The following is an 18963-nucleotide window of genomic DNA, read 5'->3' on the forward strand; positions in this document are numbered from 1 at the left end:
TGTTTTACTTGTTAGATATTTTGCATTAATCATGATTACTGGCAGTTTTTCCTTTTGTTTTTATGCTAGTGCTGTTCTATTTTACAGAGAATCTTAACCGTTGGAGAAATCCTACATGTAACTAAAATACAAAATGAATCTATATAAGATTAGTTGGAGGAAAACAGAGGCACATCTAGCTCACCAGCATACTCTTAACACAGGTATTCCTCGCTCAGAAAAAGAGCTTTGTTGGATGAGATTAAATTGTACAGGTAGTCCTCGATTTACAACAGTTCGTTTAGTAACTGTTCGAAGTTACAACAGCACTGAAAAAAGTAATTAATGACCGTTTTCCATACTTTCAATCGTTGCAGGATCTCCATGGCCCCATGTGACCAAAACTCAGACGCCATGCAACTGACACAAATTTATGATGGTTGTAGTGTCCCAGGGTCATATGATTACCTTTTGCCACCTTCTGACAAGCAAAGTCAATTGAAAAATCAGATTCAGTTAACGACCGTGTTACTAAGTTAACAACTGCAGTGATTCACTTAACAACCGTGGCAAGAAAAGTCGTAAAAATGGGGCAAAATTCACCTGACAACTGTCTCACTTAGCAACAGAAAATTTGGGCTCAGTTGTGGTCATAAGTCAAGGACTACCTATATTTGTTCCCTTTAGTGTTGTTTTTCCAAAACCTGTCAGAAAGAAAGCCCCCAAGGGAGGCAAATAGCTAATAGTTTTGTCCGTGTTTCTTTTACTTGGTATTTACTACTACGGTCTAGTCCAGGACTTTTCAACCTTTTCACCCATTGTACCACTTTTAGGATATGGCAACATCCGGGTACCACCAATCGCCTAACAAGGTGTCAAAAACTTGATGACCAAAAAAAAAGGAAAAAAGTGATGAAGTACAGGTAGTCCTCGACTTACAACCGTTAGCTTAGTGACTGTTTGAAGTTACAATGGCACTGAAAAAAGTGCCCCCCCCAAGCCACAGCCAAGCAAGAGTGCCTGCCCGCCCGGCGGCACTCTTCCTCCTGTCCAAGGTTTTCATTGTTGTGAGCATTTCTGTTGAGGATTGGCAGAGGGGGTGGGAGGGTGTTTGGTTTTTATTCTCCACCCCCGCCCCTCTGCTGGGTGGTTACAGCAGGTTTGAGTCACTTCATATGACCCTGGGACACTGACCGTCATAAATATGAATCAGTTGCCAAGCATCTGAATGTAGATCACAAGACCCTGGAGATGCTGCAACATTCCAGCTGATCGGCGCTTCTTCTGGGCTCAGAAGAGCCAGGATCAGCGCCGAGCTCCAGTTGGAGCCTGGCGCTGATCCTGGCGCTTCCGCTGAGCCCTGACAGCCCTGCAGCTCCAACCGTCTCTCGCTCAGGCTTGTGCGGTGCTGCCACCGGTTCAGCTCATTCCCCTCCCCTGCTACCACTTTTCTAGGATGGTCGCGTACCACCTGCCAGGTGCCAATATACCACAGGTGGTACCGGTACCACTGGTTGAAAAGCCCTGGTCTACACTGCCCCAGTATCTGAAAGTTTCACATAGACTTATTATCTTCCCATGAAGATGCATTTTCAGAGACTTTAAAAAGATGTCCGAAGATGCTGGATCAGCATCCAGCTTTCCACTTTGCTGACTCTTTTCATTTGACTTGACTTCCGTGCTGAGAAGCAGACTCCCAGTTCTCCTTCTCTTGCTATATTTATGCACTTGCCCTCTGATTCACTCTTGGTGGAGGCAAGAAGAATTAACTAGACAGATCTCCAGAAAGGCAGTTCCTTTCATCCTGACATCCGCTTTTCTTCATCAACAAACATCTGGACTTTGCCTACTTTGGTAGTTTTGGATTTCATCAACACGTTGCGTCCATCGTTGCCTCACTTTTCTTGGGTCATTTCCTTCCTTTTATTGGTTTCCTTCCTTATTCTTTTTTCTTCTTCTTCTGCGTATTGTGCTCCTCACATCAAAGCTTGTCTTCCTTATTCAGTCAGCAGGTGAGCGCACTGTAATGAGCTGGTCTTCAAAATACTCAAGGAGGGCGATCCTTGTCCCCCACCCCACTGGCTTGCAGATGATGGTCCCCATCTCATTATAAATACTTCTTTCTCTTGGCGAGGCTGTGGTGATGTGAAACATTCTGGAGCTCTGAAATCTTCTCAAGCTGTGTATGAAGTTCAGCCTATTGCCCTCTGGGCAACCCTATGCAGGTGACATGTAAGCTACAGTACTGGGTGTAAAATTGTCCCAAGATTAGAAGTAGCTGCTTTGAAATGTCCGCACGTGGGGGACACCAAACTGCCTGAGCTCCAACTTTCTTCTAAAGCAGGGGTGGAGAATGATGCCTCCTCTTTATGACTTGTGGACTTCAACTCCCAGAATTCCTGAGCCAGCATGGATCGGGAATTCTGGGAGTTGAAGTCCACAAGTCATACAGGGGGGCATCATTTCGCACCCCTGTTCTAAAGACTAAAAAGTATTCCCTCTCCTGCCTGCCTTCCTATTCTGTTCTTTTTATTCTATTGAAACCCTGAATCACCTGATCATTACCTCCTTAATTTACTTTTACAAACTAGAGTTTGTAATATTTTGATTGCTGAAATAATATAACTCAGGCAGCAGCTTTTAGTCAGGTAGCATCTCTGCCTATAATCAATGGATGTATGCACATGAAGTACTGTAAAAATCAAAGCAATCAGTAGACTGACTTCCAAATTATCTGTATGCAGTCTTTGATGGAAAACATGCATGCTTCAGTGCACTGATACATGCTCAGAAGGAGTGAAAACACACTCTTATGGCTGAAATATGCCCTGTAAGATAGGATGTAAAACGTGGGTTACACAACTGTAAAGTATACAAACCAAACGAGACAGACATAGACTTCAACGAATAGCTAGAACTGCAGAAAAAAACAATTGCTACCAGCCTGCCTTCCATTGAGGACCGGTATACTGCACGAGCAAGAAAGAGGACTGTGAAAATATCTCTCACATCCCTTGACATAAAACTGTTTCAACTTCTTCCCTCAAGACCGCTGTAGGGCATTGCACACCAGAACAACTAGACATAAGGACAGTTTTTCCCCCATGCTGTCACTCTGCTTAACAAGTAATTCTTACAACACTGTCAAAATACTTAGTAAAGCTGAATTACTATGATACTCCTCATCTTTCCTATTACCTATCCTTATCTTCTTATGACTATAACTTTGCTGCTTGTATCTTACAATTTATATTGGGGTTTTTTTTAGTATCCTAGTATGATTTATGTTGTTTGCTTAGCTAGTTGTTGTTGTTAGCTGCGAAGTCGTGTCCGACCCCTTGCGACCCCATGGACAACGTTCCTGTCCTCTACCATCTTCTGGAGTCCATTGAAGCTCACGCCTCCTGCTTCAGTGACTCCATCCAGCCACCTTGTTCTCTGTTGTCCCCTTCTTCTCTTGCCCTCAACCTTTCCCAGCATTAGGCTCTTCTCCAGTGAGTCCTTGCTTCTCATTAGGTGGCCAAAGGATTTGAGTTTCAACTTCAGTATCTGGCCTTCTAAAGAGCAGTCAGGGTTGATCTCCTCTAGGACTGACCGGTTTGATCGCCTTGCAGTCCAAGGGACTCACAGGAGTCTTCTCCAGCACCATAGCTCAAAGGCCTCAATTCTTTGGCGCTCAGCCTTTCTTATGGTCCAACTTTCATAGCCATAGCTTAGCTAGTACTCTGACTATCACTAAGTGTTGCATCTTATGATTTATGATGAAGTGTTGTATTTCACAATTTATGGTGAATATATTTTCATGCTGTATATGATCATGATTATCACTATTACCTGTATGGACACTGAGAGCTTATGCACTGGAGACAAATTCCTTGTGTGTCCAACCACACTTGGCCAATAAAGAATTCTACTCTGTTCTGTTCTGTTCTGTTCTGTTCTGTTCTACTCTACTCTACTCCTACTCTACTCTACATTATTGCTGATAAAATTCGATACCTTTCATCTATATTATGTGTTTCGAAAATTCAGTTATTTATCCTCATAAAGAAAGAATCTTGGAAAGATGTAGAGAAGCCAGGCAGATTCCCAAAGGATGTTCCATCAGGAAACCAAAACCATTGTAGCTGGGGATGCTTGTGCTGTGCAGATTGTAAATACAGATGTTTTTAAATTCCGTTATTGAAATTTAGACTTCACATGTCTTAGATCACTCCTTTTCAGAATGCTACAGAGTTGAAAAAATATCAGTTCCAATAATTTTTGCCCTGTCACCCTTTTTTGTACTCAGTAAAACTCATTGCCTACAGTTAATGAAAAGGTTTATAGGTATTGCTATCTCACCCGTTGTGACCAAACTGACATTTACCTTTGTCTTTAAACCATGCTGATATGGAAACACATAATTTAATGGTTTGTGCATTTTAAAATTTCTAACAGCTCCCCATAGATTTCAAATGTTGCCATTTTTATCTAAGTGTGAGAAAATTCCCAGTTCCTTAGTTACCCTTCTGACACAAATTTTGGAATTGTTAATAAGCTGTCCTAACCTAGCATTTGGAAGCTGCACGGATTTCTCCCTCACTCTTCCTTTAGAAGCCAATAATAATTTCAGATTAACATTTTTAAGAAGCTTTAGTTGGTCCTAATCTAGAACTAATATTATGTGTGTGCTGCCTCCATTTAATTTCTCCTTTCCTGTATTGTTCAGTCTCCATTAACAGTGTACGTTTCCATTGGTAGGAAATGAATTGGTTCCAGACCCTAATCAAAGTGGAATATTAGCCCAGCAACTCTACTAACCTAATGGTAGATGACCTGATCTTTTAACTACCTCTATTGCCAAACCAGCTGCCTTAATCAGTCTTAACCAATGTCAACAATTAGGTAATGTCTTATCTTAATTTTCCCATAATCTGTGTTTGTGTGTTTGAGTGTGTGTGTGAGGAAGAGAGAGACAGAGTATGTGCGTGAACATTCAAGCTAACAGTTTAAAGATGTTGTAATCCCATTTTTGATTAGAGCTTTGAGGTAGAAAGCAGTGAGAAAGCTGAATTCATTTGTACTTCGATCTGGGTCAGAGTAGAGACAACATTATTTTTGGTCTTGAAAAATGATAAAAACTTGATTTTCATTACTAATATATGTCTATGTGTGTGAGTATATTTCTATATTTCTAGGTAGGCCACACACACACACACACACACACACACACACACACACACCAACATCCTTAAATATATCAAAATACCATTTTTCTGATCACAAAGAATATCTAAACTAGCTACCACAGACTCCCCTTTTCTGCACAATTAAGTACAAGAAGAACAGTTTAAGGCATCATTTGTTAATTGTTGTGTGAGATCAGCCTCTTAAATTCTAATTTTGTCCCTACCCAGGGACTTCACATAACCCCTTGACCTAGAATGTGTTTGTGTGTCTCTGTGTGTATAAACGTAGAGAAATACATCCTTCAGTGATCAGGGTTGCCTAATTCTACCCTGCTACAGTTGAGGTCCTTATGCTTTATTTTCTTCACTTCTGCAGGGAGCAACCAATTTTTAGCACCAGAGCCCACATTTTTCAGATTGATCCTGCCACCAAGAGGAACTGGATCCCTGCCAGTAAGCATGCCTTGACAGTGTCCTATTTCTATGATGCTACTCGCAATGTCTATCGGATCATCAGTGTGGGAGGCACCAAGGTGAGACCTAAGGGGTCAAGCAGCTTCTCCCATGTCCAGTTTCTTGTTTTAAAATTAGTAATGAAAAATAATTTGTGATAACTGTATTCTGTCCTCCTTTAAGGAAGTTAAGACTTCTCGATACATTTTAATTATTCTTCATAACATATTCTGTAGGGTGTATTAAGTTGGAATATGATAAACAGTGTCTTGTCAACCCAGTCACCTTCATTGCCGAATGGGAATTTCTACCCATGTCTCCCATGACATTGTGATCATACTGTGCTGGCTCTCCCAGAAAGATTTTTTTTTAAAAAAAATAATGGAACAATTTGGTTTGGTCCTGCAAAATTTCAAAGTATGCTTATTCAGATTTTCCAATTGTCTTGATTTAGAGCCAACCTTTAAAAACATTTCCACCATGTTCATAATTGTGTGAGCATCTCTTCAAAGACTAAATTGTAAGCGTGGTGTGTGAGCTGTCCAGACTGGATACCAGCAAGCTGGGGGGGGGGGGGGAAACGTACATTTAATTTGTTGTCACCTGCCTGGGTATCACTGCATCCTGCACCCATGGCTTCCTGTCATTTTTTCAAAAACTATTCATACAATTGCTAGTTGTGGAAATAATTCCTTTTCTAACCTGAGTCTAAAATTCTTGGTGTTTGTCTTCCTCGTAGGCCATCATCAATAGCACCATCACCCCCAACATGACCTTCACAAAGACCTCCCAGAAGTTTGGCCAATGGGCAGATAGCAGAGCCAACACAGTGTATGGGCTGGGCTTTCCTTCTGAACAACATCTCTCTCAGGTGATGAATTATAGGAACTGGGTGGGGAAAGGAACGTTTTGCTAAAGCTTCTAAAGGACAGTTTGGATCCTCCTAGCTTTTCCAAGAAACTATCGGCAGAGATCAGTGGGTGTTCTCATTTTTTTCATTGTTTTAAAGCTACAAAGATTGGTGTTTGAATCGCAGGGAGGATTTTACAGCTTTACAGAGTAACAAGATCAGTTATTGCAGCCAAATTGGATCAGTTTTCCCACCTTTCATGGTGTATTGGACTATGTCACCATCAATCCCAGCCTGAAAAACCATTGCCTGGGAAAGAATAGGAATTCTACTTCCACAGATCTGGAAGCCAACCAATTAGGGAAGGTTGGAAGCCATTTGTCCGAAATGGTATAGGGTTTCCTGCCTGAGCAGGGGGTTGGACTAGATGACCTCCAAAGTCCCTTCCAACTTTTATTATTATTATTATTATTATTATTATTATTATTATTATTATTATTATTATTATTATTATTTATTATTATTATTCATCTTTCTTAACAGTCCTTTTGGACAAGAGGGAATAACCCCACCCAAACGCTTTCTTGATGTATCATTTAATATATTTTTGGCACCTACATTTTGAAAGTATTCTCATTATTATAAACTAATTTTTTGCCTACTGTTTTCTTTGAATTATCTTTTTATTACTTATAATACTCACTTTTAATGTATTAATGATTGTGAGGGGGGAAGACAAAAAAGACACTTTTAATGTATTAAAAATGTCTTTTTTGTCTTTTTTTCCCCTCACAATCATTCTGCAAGGCGGGTGAATGTAAGAGAAAGTACACAATATGTGAGATTGACTCAAGGTCATCCAGTGAGCTCCATAGCTAAATAGGGATTCGAAGCTGGGTTTCCTTAGTTTTAATCGATTTGTCTTGTATAAACAACCATGGGTACCTTTAATGATTCCGTAACATACTCAAAAGAATTCAGGCTGAAGAGTGAGGCCTAAAACTATAAAAATAAAGCTGTGTGAGCAGATCTTCAGTTATTGGAAGACCTGTTCTGTGTTTGCTCCAGAGTGCAAATTGCAGGAAAGAGATTTTGAATAAACATTGGAAAAATTCCTTCTAGTGGCAATTGCTGATTAATGGTGGAACTGCCAGACTGTATTCGATAGTGATGACTTATCTTGACTGGAAATACTTAAGCCGGGATGCTTTAATTGCAATGTTCCTAACCAAAAGGAAAAATAAGAGGTGTGAGGTGACAGCTTTCTTCTAACCCTACTGTGAATGGCTGCTTCCCAACATTTCCCATTATTGCCACAAAAGTGTTTGCCGAAGTCACAGTTAATTTGAAACTCAGTCCTAGAAAAGTGCTTATAGCCCTTAATTCAGCAGACAAATCCTTACTCCCATCCAGAAAACATTGATTTCCTATCATTCAGAATGTGGAAATCAATAGCCCTCAGCAAAAGAGAGGAAAGATGGCAGGAGAAGGTGAGAAGCTGATGATAAGAAGGTTGGCGGTTTCACGGCTTAGTTTGGAAGTTCCAGAGCAGTAGATGACTTGTGTTTTTTTTTGTATTTTGTATTTTGTTTGTCTTCTGTTCTGTACACTCTAAACACAGTTTGCAGCAAAATTCCAAGAAGTGAAAGAAGCTGCTCGCTTGGCCAGAGAAAAATCACAGGATAAAACTGAACTAACCAGCCCCGCCCTCAGTTTGACTTCCCACCAAGTAAGTCTGGAGGGACTAAGTCCCATATCCATTGGTCCTTAGTGGGATGGCTGAATTCACTGCAAATTAAACATGATTCAGGTCAAGGGCCTCTCTGTCAAGGGCAGCAAATCTTTTCCGAAGTCAGAGCCCGTGGATTTTTTTCAAAATAAAGTTTTAAAAATATAGCTCTTAGGCTCGCATTTTGTTTTCACTGTTATTTTTGTAAAGGAATTGTACAGTGCACAATTAGTGTCTTGTAGCGAATGGGGTATGATTTTGCGGGACTCTTGAGAGGCTGCCCCCCCCTCAAAAAATGGCTGGGGAACTGCATGCAGCCAGCGTTCACCGAAGTATCATCCATTTTAATTGGCAATGGCTCTCCAGGATCCAGAACTGATCCTCTCCCTGGCTGCCAGAGGGCCTTTTAATTGGAGATGTTGGGGACTGACCTGAGAACTACTGCTGTCGAAAAAGGCCCTTTACCATTGACATAAGCTTCTTTGACACACACACACACACACCCAGCAATAGCAGATGCAAAGCTGAGTGTGCAGGTACAACAACAACAAAGGGTTTGTTGTGAGTTGAGGGGGGCACGAAGGGGGGCACGAAGGGAGGCTCAGCCAATCTCAGTGTATACATGGTTGTACTTTGACAATAAAGGTTCATTCATTCATTCATTCAAGAAATAAGGTAACAGCAGAAGAGTCAGGCTTTGCGGCAGTAAGGCAGCTAAGAAACAGTTTAATAAAGGGCTCTGAGCGCCAGCAATAGAATGTCTTTAGAGGGTACACCCTGCCAGAGAGAGAAGTTCCCCGAGGATGGGGCCTCCAGCAGGAGTCCGAAAGCTCGGAAGACAAAATCTCTGGTCCCGGTGACTGACCTAGATTGGCTCCTGTGGAATGTCTTGCACTACGAGACAAGAAATGGGCTTTCTGAATTTGATTTCAACTTTAGCTTATAACCGTTTCTATTCCTGGGGTCCCACTACTTTAAGTGGATGATGGTAGAACTAGGTGTTGTGATTCAGTGTCAGCCTGTGCTTCCAGCAGCTGAGTCCGATGAATCTGAGGAGGAGGAGGAGAGGTTTGGAGAGCCTTTGGTGTCGGAGGGAGGTTCTGATTCATTGCAGGACTCTCAGCCTAGCCCCTCCAGTCATGTTCCTCATGAGGCCCAGCTGTGTGAGCACGCGTTGTCGGACTTAGATGAGTCACAGCTGAATCTGTTCAGAGACACTAGAAGCAGAAGGCAATCCAGCAGAGCCGAGAAAATCAATGAGGCAACTCAGTGAGAGGAGGAGAAGGCAGTGAGAAGCCACTCCTTGGGACTGATAATAAAAGGGGAAGGTGTGGGCGGGGCTGGTTGCTGAAGGCAACTGTTTGAAGACATTCTGAGAGAGTCCTGGTCTGTTCTTGTTACTTCTGTTTAACTCTTGTTCGATATTTTGTTTCATTTACTCTATTTCTTTTTTGTTTGAACCGTAAATAAATTTGGGTTGGGTTTTTCCAGCCTATTGACTGTAAGAAGGAAAAAGGGGTAGTCCCTGATACACAAACAGGGCCGGTCGTAGGCTGGAAGAGAACACTAGGAGGGTCTACACTCAGTTGTTGTTGTGTTTTTTTTCCTTTTTCACTCTGCAGATTCCATACCTTGATTACTGATGTAGCTTAGTTTTGGATCCACACAATACACCGTATCATAAACAGACAGGGTTTCATAGCTTGCCAACCCACAGGGGAAAAAAAGAACCAAATTTGCTCAGTATGTTGCATGAGTGCAACCACTAGGTTTAACTGACTTGGTTGAGTGTACCCATCCTGTCAGTAGAGATCTTCTACAGCTTGGACTGTCTATTTAGGATATGATTTGAGTGATTTACATGCCTCCACAAATTATGCCTTTGATTTCCCCTGCCTCCTTGCTGCTTAGGAGAGAAGAAAGTAGACATCAGAAATTTATGGTTGGAGGACAATCTCCTTCACCCCACCACCAAGGGATGGCTGCTTTCCTCTGGTCTCCTGGGTAACGGGGGTAGATGGATCTGGAGGATGAAAGACATGCGTTCCCCAGATGGATTAGTAGTACATGAGGAGGAGGAGGAGGAGGAGGATGTCTGAACAGTCAACTGGCCTGGAGGAGACAAGAATATTAACTAACCCTGGAAGGGAGCAGAGAGAGCAAGTTAATAGAATCATTGTCATGGTTCAGAAGTTCTAGCTTGGTGCTGAGATTAACCACTTGGAGATTGAGCGATTAAATTTGTTTGCCAACGGTCTCACCACAAGGTGACTCTTGAGCAGCTTATAACAGTGAGAGCAACAACACCATAGGCACATTTATCTAACTGCCACAAAAATACAGATTACAAATTATAACTAAAAGGGGGGAGGGAGGGAGGGAGGATTGGTGGGGGGGAGGAGGAGGAGGAGGAATTGGGATCTGCTGTTGGTCCATCCACAACCTCCAAGTGTGATACTCTTCCATTGGGGCCCCAAGCCATCTTCAGGCTCTTGTAGACGGTCAGGAGGGTGGAAACTGATCTCACCTTGGGGTGGGGTAGGGGAACAAGATGTTCCAAAGGGCAGGAGCCACGGCAGAGAAGGCTCTTCTCTTGGACCCCGCCAGCTGGAATTCCCCGATGGCCCACAGCAGGCTTTCTGTGCGGGCACGGATGGGGTGAATCGAGATGCTTTTTCTTTTGTATTTGTATATGGGTGGTGGTGGGGGGGAGGGAGTGTAGAAGAATTGCTTAGCAAGCTGTCTTGAGGATAGCAGAGTCGACTCCTCCCTTCACGTGACATTGGATTCTCATGTTCCTTTGCTTGACAGATTCTGGCCAGCCCCATCATTAGTTCCAATGGTCCCGGAGATGACAAGCTGTTCCGGAGCCAGAGTGCTGACATGGAGATGACAACAGAAAGAGAGCGCATTAAAAAAATGTTCTCTGAAGGGTGAGCAAGCAGTTAGGGAGTGATTCACATGGGTACATATTCTGCATTTCATTTTCCACCGAGTGGTTTAAGAAAAGCAAATGGCGTTATCAAGAAGAGGCTAAGATACTACTGTTTTATTTTATTTTTTTAAATGCCAGTGAATTTGTTACTTTTGAGGACTATGTGTTGCTTTGGATTCAAACCCCCCCCCAAAAAATGTCAGCCCTTTAAATTAAACCAGGTCAGGAAATAAGACACCCACCAAAAATACTGGAACTCTATTGGTATAGGATAGGTCATAACATACAGTATAGAACACCTGACAGTGTTTCTCTTTCCCTTCCCTGTACACTAAGGGGAATTGACGTGGGGCAATCTGGAATTTCTTTCCTACTCTTTTCAGACTAAGTTTACGTTTTGACAATGGCCCTCATGTATCTTGTTCAAGGCTGTCTCCACATACTTATACAAAAGGTGCTTTAGAGTACCCAGAGTGGGGGAAAAAATAGCATGTCTGCAATTCTTGAAAACAGCCACATTTTTTTCCTGTGGATCACATGGTAGCTTCAAAGGCAGTTGCGTAATCCCAGGAACAGATCGAACTGCTTTTAAAGTATTGCAGACATTTGCCCTCCTGTGCACACCGGAGCGCTCTCTCTCTCTCTCTCTCTCTCTCTCTCTCTCTCTCTCTCTCTCTCTCTCTCTCTCTCTCTCTCTCTCTCTCTCTCTCTCTCTCTCTCTCTCTCTCACACACACACACACACACACACACACACACACCTTTACTAATGGGTGAAATACTCTTTTTTTTTAGTGCCCCATTCAGCTCGTGATGAAGATATTTCCTGCTTTGCTCCTTCAGTATTCACTCTCTGACGCTTTTTGCTCCTGCTAAATTCAGATCACTAGGAAAATGTCTAAAATTAAATGCTAAATTAGAGTACGTGCTGATTACTGTACCACTCATTTCCTTCCATTCATTGGCATAATTCTCTCGGTGTGCATTTGTGTATTAATAAATACCTCATTACCTCCCGTATAGATTACTGCAATGCTCTCTACGTGGGGCTGCCCTTGGAAGACCACCCGGAGGCTCCAGCTGGTGCAGAATGCGGCCGCGCGGGTAGTGATGGGAGCATCCCGATACTCCCATATTACACCCCTCCTGCGTGAGCTGCATTGGTTACCGGTTGCCCTCCGGGTGAGATTTAAGGCGCTGGTACTTACCTTTAAAGCCCTACATGGCTTAGGCCCGGGATACTTGCAGGACCGTCTGCTGCCGGGAACAAATTCCCATCGCCCAGTGCGCTCACACAGAGAAGGCCTCCTCAGGGTACTGTCGGCTAGACAATGTCGGCTGGCGACCCCCAGGGGGAGGGCCTTCTCTGTGGGAGCACCAGCCCTATGGAACCAACTCCCCCTTGAGCTCCGGATGGCCCCGGATCTCCGGTCCTTTCGTCGCGGCCTCAAAACACTCCTTTTCCATCAAGCTGACCTGGACTGACGACAGGGATTTTTAAAATGTTTTTAATTTTATTATTGGGGCTGCTAGTTTAATTCTTTTTTTCACTTTTGTATTATTGTATTTTTTTATTGTTGTTAGCCGCCCTGAGTCCTTCGGGAGATAGGGCGGCATATAAGTTCCAAAAATAAATAAATAAATTAAAAAAACCTTCTAATGTGATTGCAAAGAAATAGGGGGTTTTTTGTAGTTTTTATCAATATTGTGCATTTTGCATACATAGATACAACTTTACGCCTAGCCACAACAATATTGTCTTTTGCAGTGTTCGTGAAATGAACATTGCTAATACAGAGAAAGCATAGCTTTCTCACAAAACTTTCAGTTTCTTACTAATTTTATGTCGTGCGGTATTGGTTTTGTTTTTATTTTGTTGCAAGCCATTCTAGGAGCTTTTAATTCACCGATGCAGTCTGAGAAATCTCGAATGCCGCCTCCAGAGACCTGTAACATTTGTTATCAAGCTGTAATTTTTCACGGGAGTGAGCAAAAATGTTTTGAAATGGGTTACTGCAGCGTAGACAAACTGTGTCCAATACGAATGGCATGTGAATTCAGTTAAGTCAATTTTAACTTTTGTTCAGACCTCCTGCACTATTTTTTTTCAAAGGTCGCCATAATTACACCAACTCCATAATCGGAGGTGATCGTTAGTCCTGATGAAATTGGGCCACCTTTGTTTATGTTGAAAAGCTACCATAAAAAATGTACTAAAAGAAACAAAAATCACTCCAGGTTCATCGCTTCTGCTTTGGAAATATGAGCGAATCCTTTTAGAATCCCCCCCAAATCAAGGGACAAATTCACTTTCAGAAAATGTTAATGCAGCTTGGAATGCAGAAGAAAGTAGCGTAGCAGTCAGTGCGCTGCTAAGCTGCTTATGTGTTCTATGTGTGGCATGACTGATGGTACCTCTAGAATTGTTGTAAGACAAATTAGCTAGAGCAGGGGTAGGCAACCTCAGCTCTTTTATGACTCGTGGACTTCAACTCCCAGAATTCCTGAGCCAGCCACGATATAAAAAAGATGTTGAGACTCTAGAACGGGTAGGCAACCTCGGCTCTTTTATGACTCGTGGACTTCAGCTCCCAGAATTCCTGAGCCAGCGTAGCTGAAGTCCACGAGTCATAAAAGAGCCGAGGTTGCCTACCCCTGAGCTAGAGTATCAGGGTGTTCTCATCCTGTTTCTTTTTTTGCAGTTATATTCCCCGCCCCCCAGGCTCTGTAGTTATGCTCTGTTATCAAAATCCTGGGAAGGAAAGTAAAGCATTGGATTGGGCTATTAGTTCATTATGTTTTTCCAAAAAAAATGCCCCCCCCCCAAGTGAGTCAGGACTTGTGATACAATTTACCGGTATTCATTTCCTTAGTCTTAACCCAGATGTAGATTCCCACTGTTTGTTTGTTTTCTCCCCTAACCCGATATATCACAACAAGGGAATAACCTGGTTCTTTTTCCTTTTCCTTTTAACACAGAATATAGTGTGTTTAACAAGGGAAGGCTTATCACCTGTGTTTAGAAATACCAGCACCAGTAAGTTGAAAGCTGGCTACGGTTAACTTGTTTCCATGCAACTTGGCCATACGGTTAATTTTTTTAAAAATTCCATTTATATCCCACCCTTCTCCGAAGACTCAGGGCGGCTTACAAGCTTAGCAGTAGCCTTCATTCTATGTATATGTATATATGTATATATGAATATATGAATATATGTTTATATTCTATGTAATTTTTGCTGTGTTGTGGCAGCTGATGCCTCTAAACACTAAAGGTAAATATTAATTTTGAAAAACTAGCTTTGGGGAACAGTGTGTCTTCAGAGTTGCTCTACTGCCACTCCCCGGAGTTTTTCCCTGGTAGAAGGCAAGATTTTATGCTCTGTTAAATTGATAATACTGTATTTTAATAGGGTTTTTACTCGGTTTCATGAGCTCTGAGACAGGTTGGTGACAGCCATATTGATTCAGTGAAACTTTCCTTCCCTATCAAAAATAAATCTTGAAAGCAATGTGAGAAACCGCAGTTAACTCAGATGCAACTGTTTAATTGCTCATTGGGTGTGGGTATTTTTTTAGAGACTGTTTATTGTGCTGCCTTTGAAGCCCGTTACTTTGAAATTCAGGATAACTCTCTCCAAATATACCTGCCCTCAAAGCCCTTGCTAGAAATATCCCTTCTCCAACTTTGTTGCCCTTCATTTTTATTCACAATAGATTGATGGAAAATATGTCGGCTGCTGTAGGAAAGATAGAAAGGTAGAACGTAAGTAAAATACCTAGAATGCTTCGCATGTTTCCTTGTCCCTATGTCTCCCAGGTCTGTTTGCGAAGTCCAGTGGGAAGCTGAATTTTTCACTCTGCAAGACAATAACAACAAACTGGTGGCTGCATTGCATGAAGCTAATGCCAATGTGGAGCAGTGGAAGCAGCAGCTGGCAGCATATCAGGAGGAGACCGAAACGCTGCGCCAACGAGTGAGTGGAGGTCCAAGAGATTTATTCAAGGTTCCCCCGACGGAGGAGGGATAAGGAAGTAGGGCATCCTCATCCTCACAGCGCCTATCAGCCTGACCAGTGGGGCCCTCTCTCCCACCATACTCCTTTGAGGCCTGTACAGCTAGTCCTTGACTTACAACAGTTCGTTTAGTGACCATTCGAAGTTACAGTGGCACCCCCCAAAAAGTGACCTATGGCCAATGCTCAGATTTACAAGCATTGCAGCATCTCCATGATCACATAATCAAAATTCAAGAGCCTTGGTGGAGCAGTGGGCTAATGCCTCCTTAAGTAACACCAGCTGCCTGCAATTAGTGCAGGTTCGCATCCCACCAGGCTCAAGGTTGACTCAGTCTTCCATCCTTCCGAGGTAGGTAAAATGAGGACCCAGATTGTTGGGGGCAATAAGCTGACTTTGTAATAATGCTGCTCGGGGGGGGGGGGCGAAAGCCCTAATAAGCAGGCATATACATAGAATGAAGGCTATTGCTAAGCTTGTAAGCCGCCCTGAGTCTTCGGAGAAGGGCGGGATATAAATAGGATTTTAAAAAAAATAATAATTCAGACCCTCGGCAGCTGACTCATGTTAATGACAGTTCCAGGGTCCCGTGATCATGTGATCAGCTTTTGCCATCTTCTGACAAGCAATGGGGAAGCCACATTCACTTAACAACCGTGTGACTAACTTAACAGCTGCAGTGGTTCACTGAACAACGGAGACAGGAAAGGCTGTAAAATGAGGCAAAATTAACTTAACAACCGTCTCACTTAGCAACAGAAATTTGGGGCTCCATGGTGGTCATAAATTGAGGACTACCTGTAGAGGTTTGACTCAAATCCCTGCTTTGTTCTACTTAATTACAGCCAGCTAGTGCTGAGCAGTGGCAAGCAGACTTTTTCCTACTTATTGTCTAAAACACTGCTACTAAAGTCTGCTAAAGTCATGCTAGTTTTAAGAAAGGCGTCTCAGAGCCTTTACTTTGACTTTCTTTTAACCTTCATTCATAATTTTTGTCTACTGCAGCAGCTTTGCTACACTTGAGAATCTGTGTGCGGCAAAATAGATTTTATTTGCAGATCAATCCAGCCCCGCTTGATGCTCTTTGCCATTCAGGCCTGATTTGGTAATGAACGAAGCCATCATTTGCAACGTGTGCCGTTTCCAACTTCTCCTATTCCAAACATTCCTTCCTAGAATTTGGGCTTCCAAATTACTCGGACATTCAGTAATTCCAAAGCTCTGCTGATAACGCTTCTGGGTTTGATATATAAGAGCAATTCTGTGAATGAATAGAGAGATTTCTGGCTTTTAAGAAGGCTGATAAAGCATATGTTTCCGTGTGTGTGTGTGTGTGTGTGTGTGTGTGTGTGTGTGTGAGAGAGAGAGAGAGAGAGAGAGAGAGAGAGAGAGAGAGAGAGAGAGAGAGAGAGAGAGAGAGAGAGAGAGAGAGAGAGAGAGAGATTGAGAAGAAATAGCAGTGATTGCACTTGAAAGAAATGAAAGGGTACAGAAAAGTCGAAGCGCACGTCAGGAGAATAGCCTAAATTTCAGGCAGAAATAATTGTATATTTCCCAGTAATCTTCCTATCTGAACTGTTGGATGCATCATTCTTGTTCAACAAATTGTCTCTTCATTGGTGCGGAATATGGGAGGAATCATCTGGTCTGAGATTTTACTTCTATTTTCTGCTGCTGTTATGTTCGTAGAAGCTGAATAAGTATGGGCTATTCTCTGTCCTTGCTAAATACATACAGTATTGTACAAGTAGTTCTGGAAAGTCCCTGCCTTTTGATAGGTATAGATATGTAGAGATACATGAATTATATGTATTACATACTTTATTGCATTTCATGCTTTTCTCTCTTCTTCTTTTTGCCTTTTGCCTTTTTGACATTGTGCCGATTTTAACATAGCATCAAGCTGTATTTTGCAAGCTGTGCCACAAGTATGCTTACTCTGGTCTGGATATAGGGATTGACAGGGAGAGCTCTGGGTGCAAATTAAACTGGAAATTATCCACAGTAATTTCTCAGCATGAATTATATTGCATTAAGAAAGGGCTGCATGGGTTTTATTGGGCTTAAGGTTATGGCATTTAAGGAAAAGGAACTGATTATCAGTGGTTTGAGAAAGAATCTATCAGTCACTAACTTACTTCTAAGAGATATAAAACTCCAGAAATTTTACAGTCCTCCTGTTCAAAACGAACATTCTAATATAGTAACTCAAATGTGGAAAGTGGACGGATTGTCACAGCAGAACAAAGTAAACAAATAAAAGATTATGTCGATTGAGGCCCTATCTTCCACTTATCTCCCTTAAACAGAGCATTGAGCATAAATGAGGGTATTGCCGCTTAGCATCCAGGTCTTTCAGGATGGTTTGTGGGTAGAGGACGATTCATTTTGTGGTCTTTTTGTCATAGAGATTGTTTGCAGTTCATCTCAAATCCGTATCTTTTCCAGACTCAGGTTTAGTGGTCGTGATTATTTTGTAGCCCATCACTTTTCAACAATTCTGCTGAGAGCGTTCTAATTAACTCCATTCTCCTTCTCCCCAATTTCCCGTAGGTGGCAGAGCTGGAAGCCCAGAGAGGCCAGAATTCCTCAAGCGATGTCAGGAAAGAGACCTGCCCCGCTTTAGAAGAGCTGGAACAGTTGGTGAAGGCCAAAGATGAGGTCAGTAGCTGCATCCCAGATCTCCGAGCTGCCACGCTAGGGCAGAGCTCATACATTCAGAAGTCCACAATTAAAAAAAACAAGAAGGGAGATTCTCTGGGTGGTCTTACATAAGTAATTCTCTGATAAAGGAGAATATTTGTAGCTCAGGGTTGACATGAGGGGGTCCTTGGTGCTCTCTGAGCTTGCTTGTTACCTTGCAGGCGTTTCACTACCCCAACTAGATAACATCATCAGTGGCAGTGAGCAATTCTCTGTATCTCATTCTACAAGATTAGATTAGTAATAACATTCTGTTTGAAGATCGGGAAAAAAAATTACTTGGGCTGTGTTTGCCAGTCTGTTCCCAAGTTAAATTCAAAAGTGCTGGTAATAACTTATAAAACTAAAGATACATGCAGGCGGGTTATTTGTTGGTCTGCCTCTGTACCTCTACCCATCCCATCAGATCCCATTGATTAAGCAGTGTCATCTGACAGGATGCAGGAGGAGACCCTTTTCTGACACAGCACCTGCCCTTGACAACACTGTCTCCCCCCCCCACTCACCCCCCACCCCGAGATTAAATTGGACTCAAGCCTGCTTGCCCTTTGAAAGGTTCTAAAAACATGGTTTTTGTCAACCGATCTGGGGATCTGGTCACAGTTTGGAGTCTGCTAGATGTTTTATACTGAGTGATCCGTGAGTTGCCTGCTCTTTACGCTTTTCGATTTTAATTTGAGTCTCAGTGAGTTCTTTTTATTACATTTGGTTTTTCAGGATTACTGCGTTTTTACTCTCTTCCTGCATTTTGTTTATTGTTTGTGTTAATTTGGTTCTTTTTTTTTAACCATGCGGGCCACCCAGAGTCACAAATGTGAGATGGGCAGCTGTACAAATCATATAAATAAATAGCTGCAACGAAGCAGCCTAGAATACAAAGCCAGGTCACATAATGTGCTCGTTGATCAGAGCATTTGAATCCACAATTTTGGGTTAATTGAGTCGCTACTTGCTCTTTCAGTTGGAAAGGCTCACAGAAGCTGAGGCAATTCCTGGAGGAGCTGGATGGAGCGTCTGCATTACCCTAATTGTCAGCTTGATTAATGTGACAGTGCTGTCAGGACCCCTGGCAAGGAGATTTGACTGGGCTAGCAGGTGATCAAATTAAACGTGTTGAGGAAACAGTA

General features: G+C 42.4%; 1 protein-coding gene across 6 annotated transcripts in view; it reads left to right on the forward strand.

The window, feature by feature from the left end:
• The window catches only part of HOMER3 (homer scaffold protein 3), a 39914-nt gene that overhangs the window by 14921 nt on the left and 6030 nt on the right, over positions 1-18963 (forward strand). For 3 of the 6 annotated variants that reach the window (XM_083364386.1, XM_083364390.1, XM_083364388.1), the window contains exons 3-9: positions 4723-4866; positions 5527-5683; positions 6343-6474; positions 8075-8182; positions 10994-11115; positions 14937-15093; positions 17687-17794. In XM_083364386.1, the coding sequence (XP_083220512.1) occupies positions 4853-4866; positions 5527-5683; positions 6343-6474; positions 8075-8182; positions 10994-11115; positions 14937-15093; positions 17687-17794 (798 nt within the window). In that variant the 5' untranslated portion in view covers positions 4723-4852. Of the gene's footprint in view, positions 1-87; positions 204-1532; positions 2212-4722; positions 4867-5526; positions 5684-6342; positions 6475-8074; positions 8183-10993; positions 11116-14936; positions 15094-17686; positions 17795-18963 lie in introns of those variants that run through there. The other 3 variants (XM_083364387.1, XM_083364389.1, XM_083364391.1) reach the window with 3 other exon arrangements.

This window comes from Vipera ursinii (genome assembly GCF_947247035.1).
Source record: "Vipera ursinii genome assembly, chromosome: 1".
In the NCBI taxonomy this organism is placed as follows: Eukaryota; Metazoa; Chordata; class Lepidosauria; order Squamata; family Viperidae; genus Vipera; species Vipera ursinii.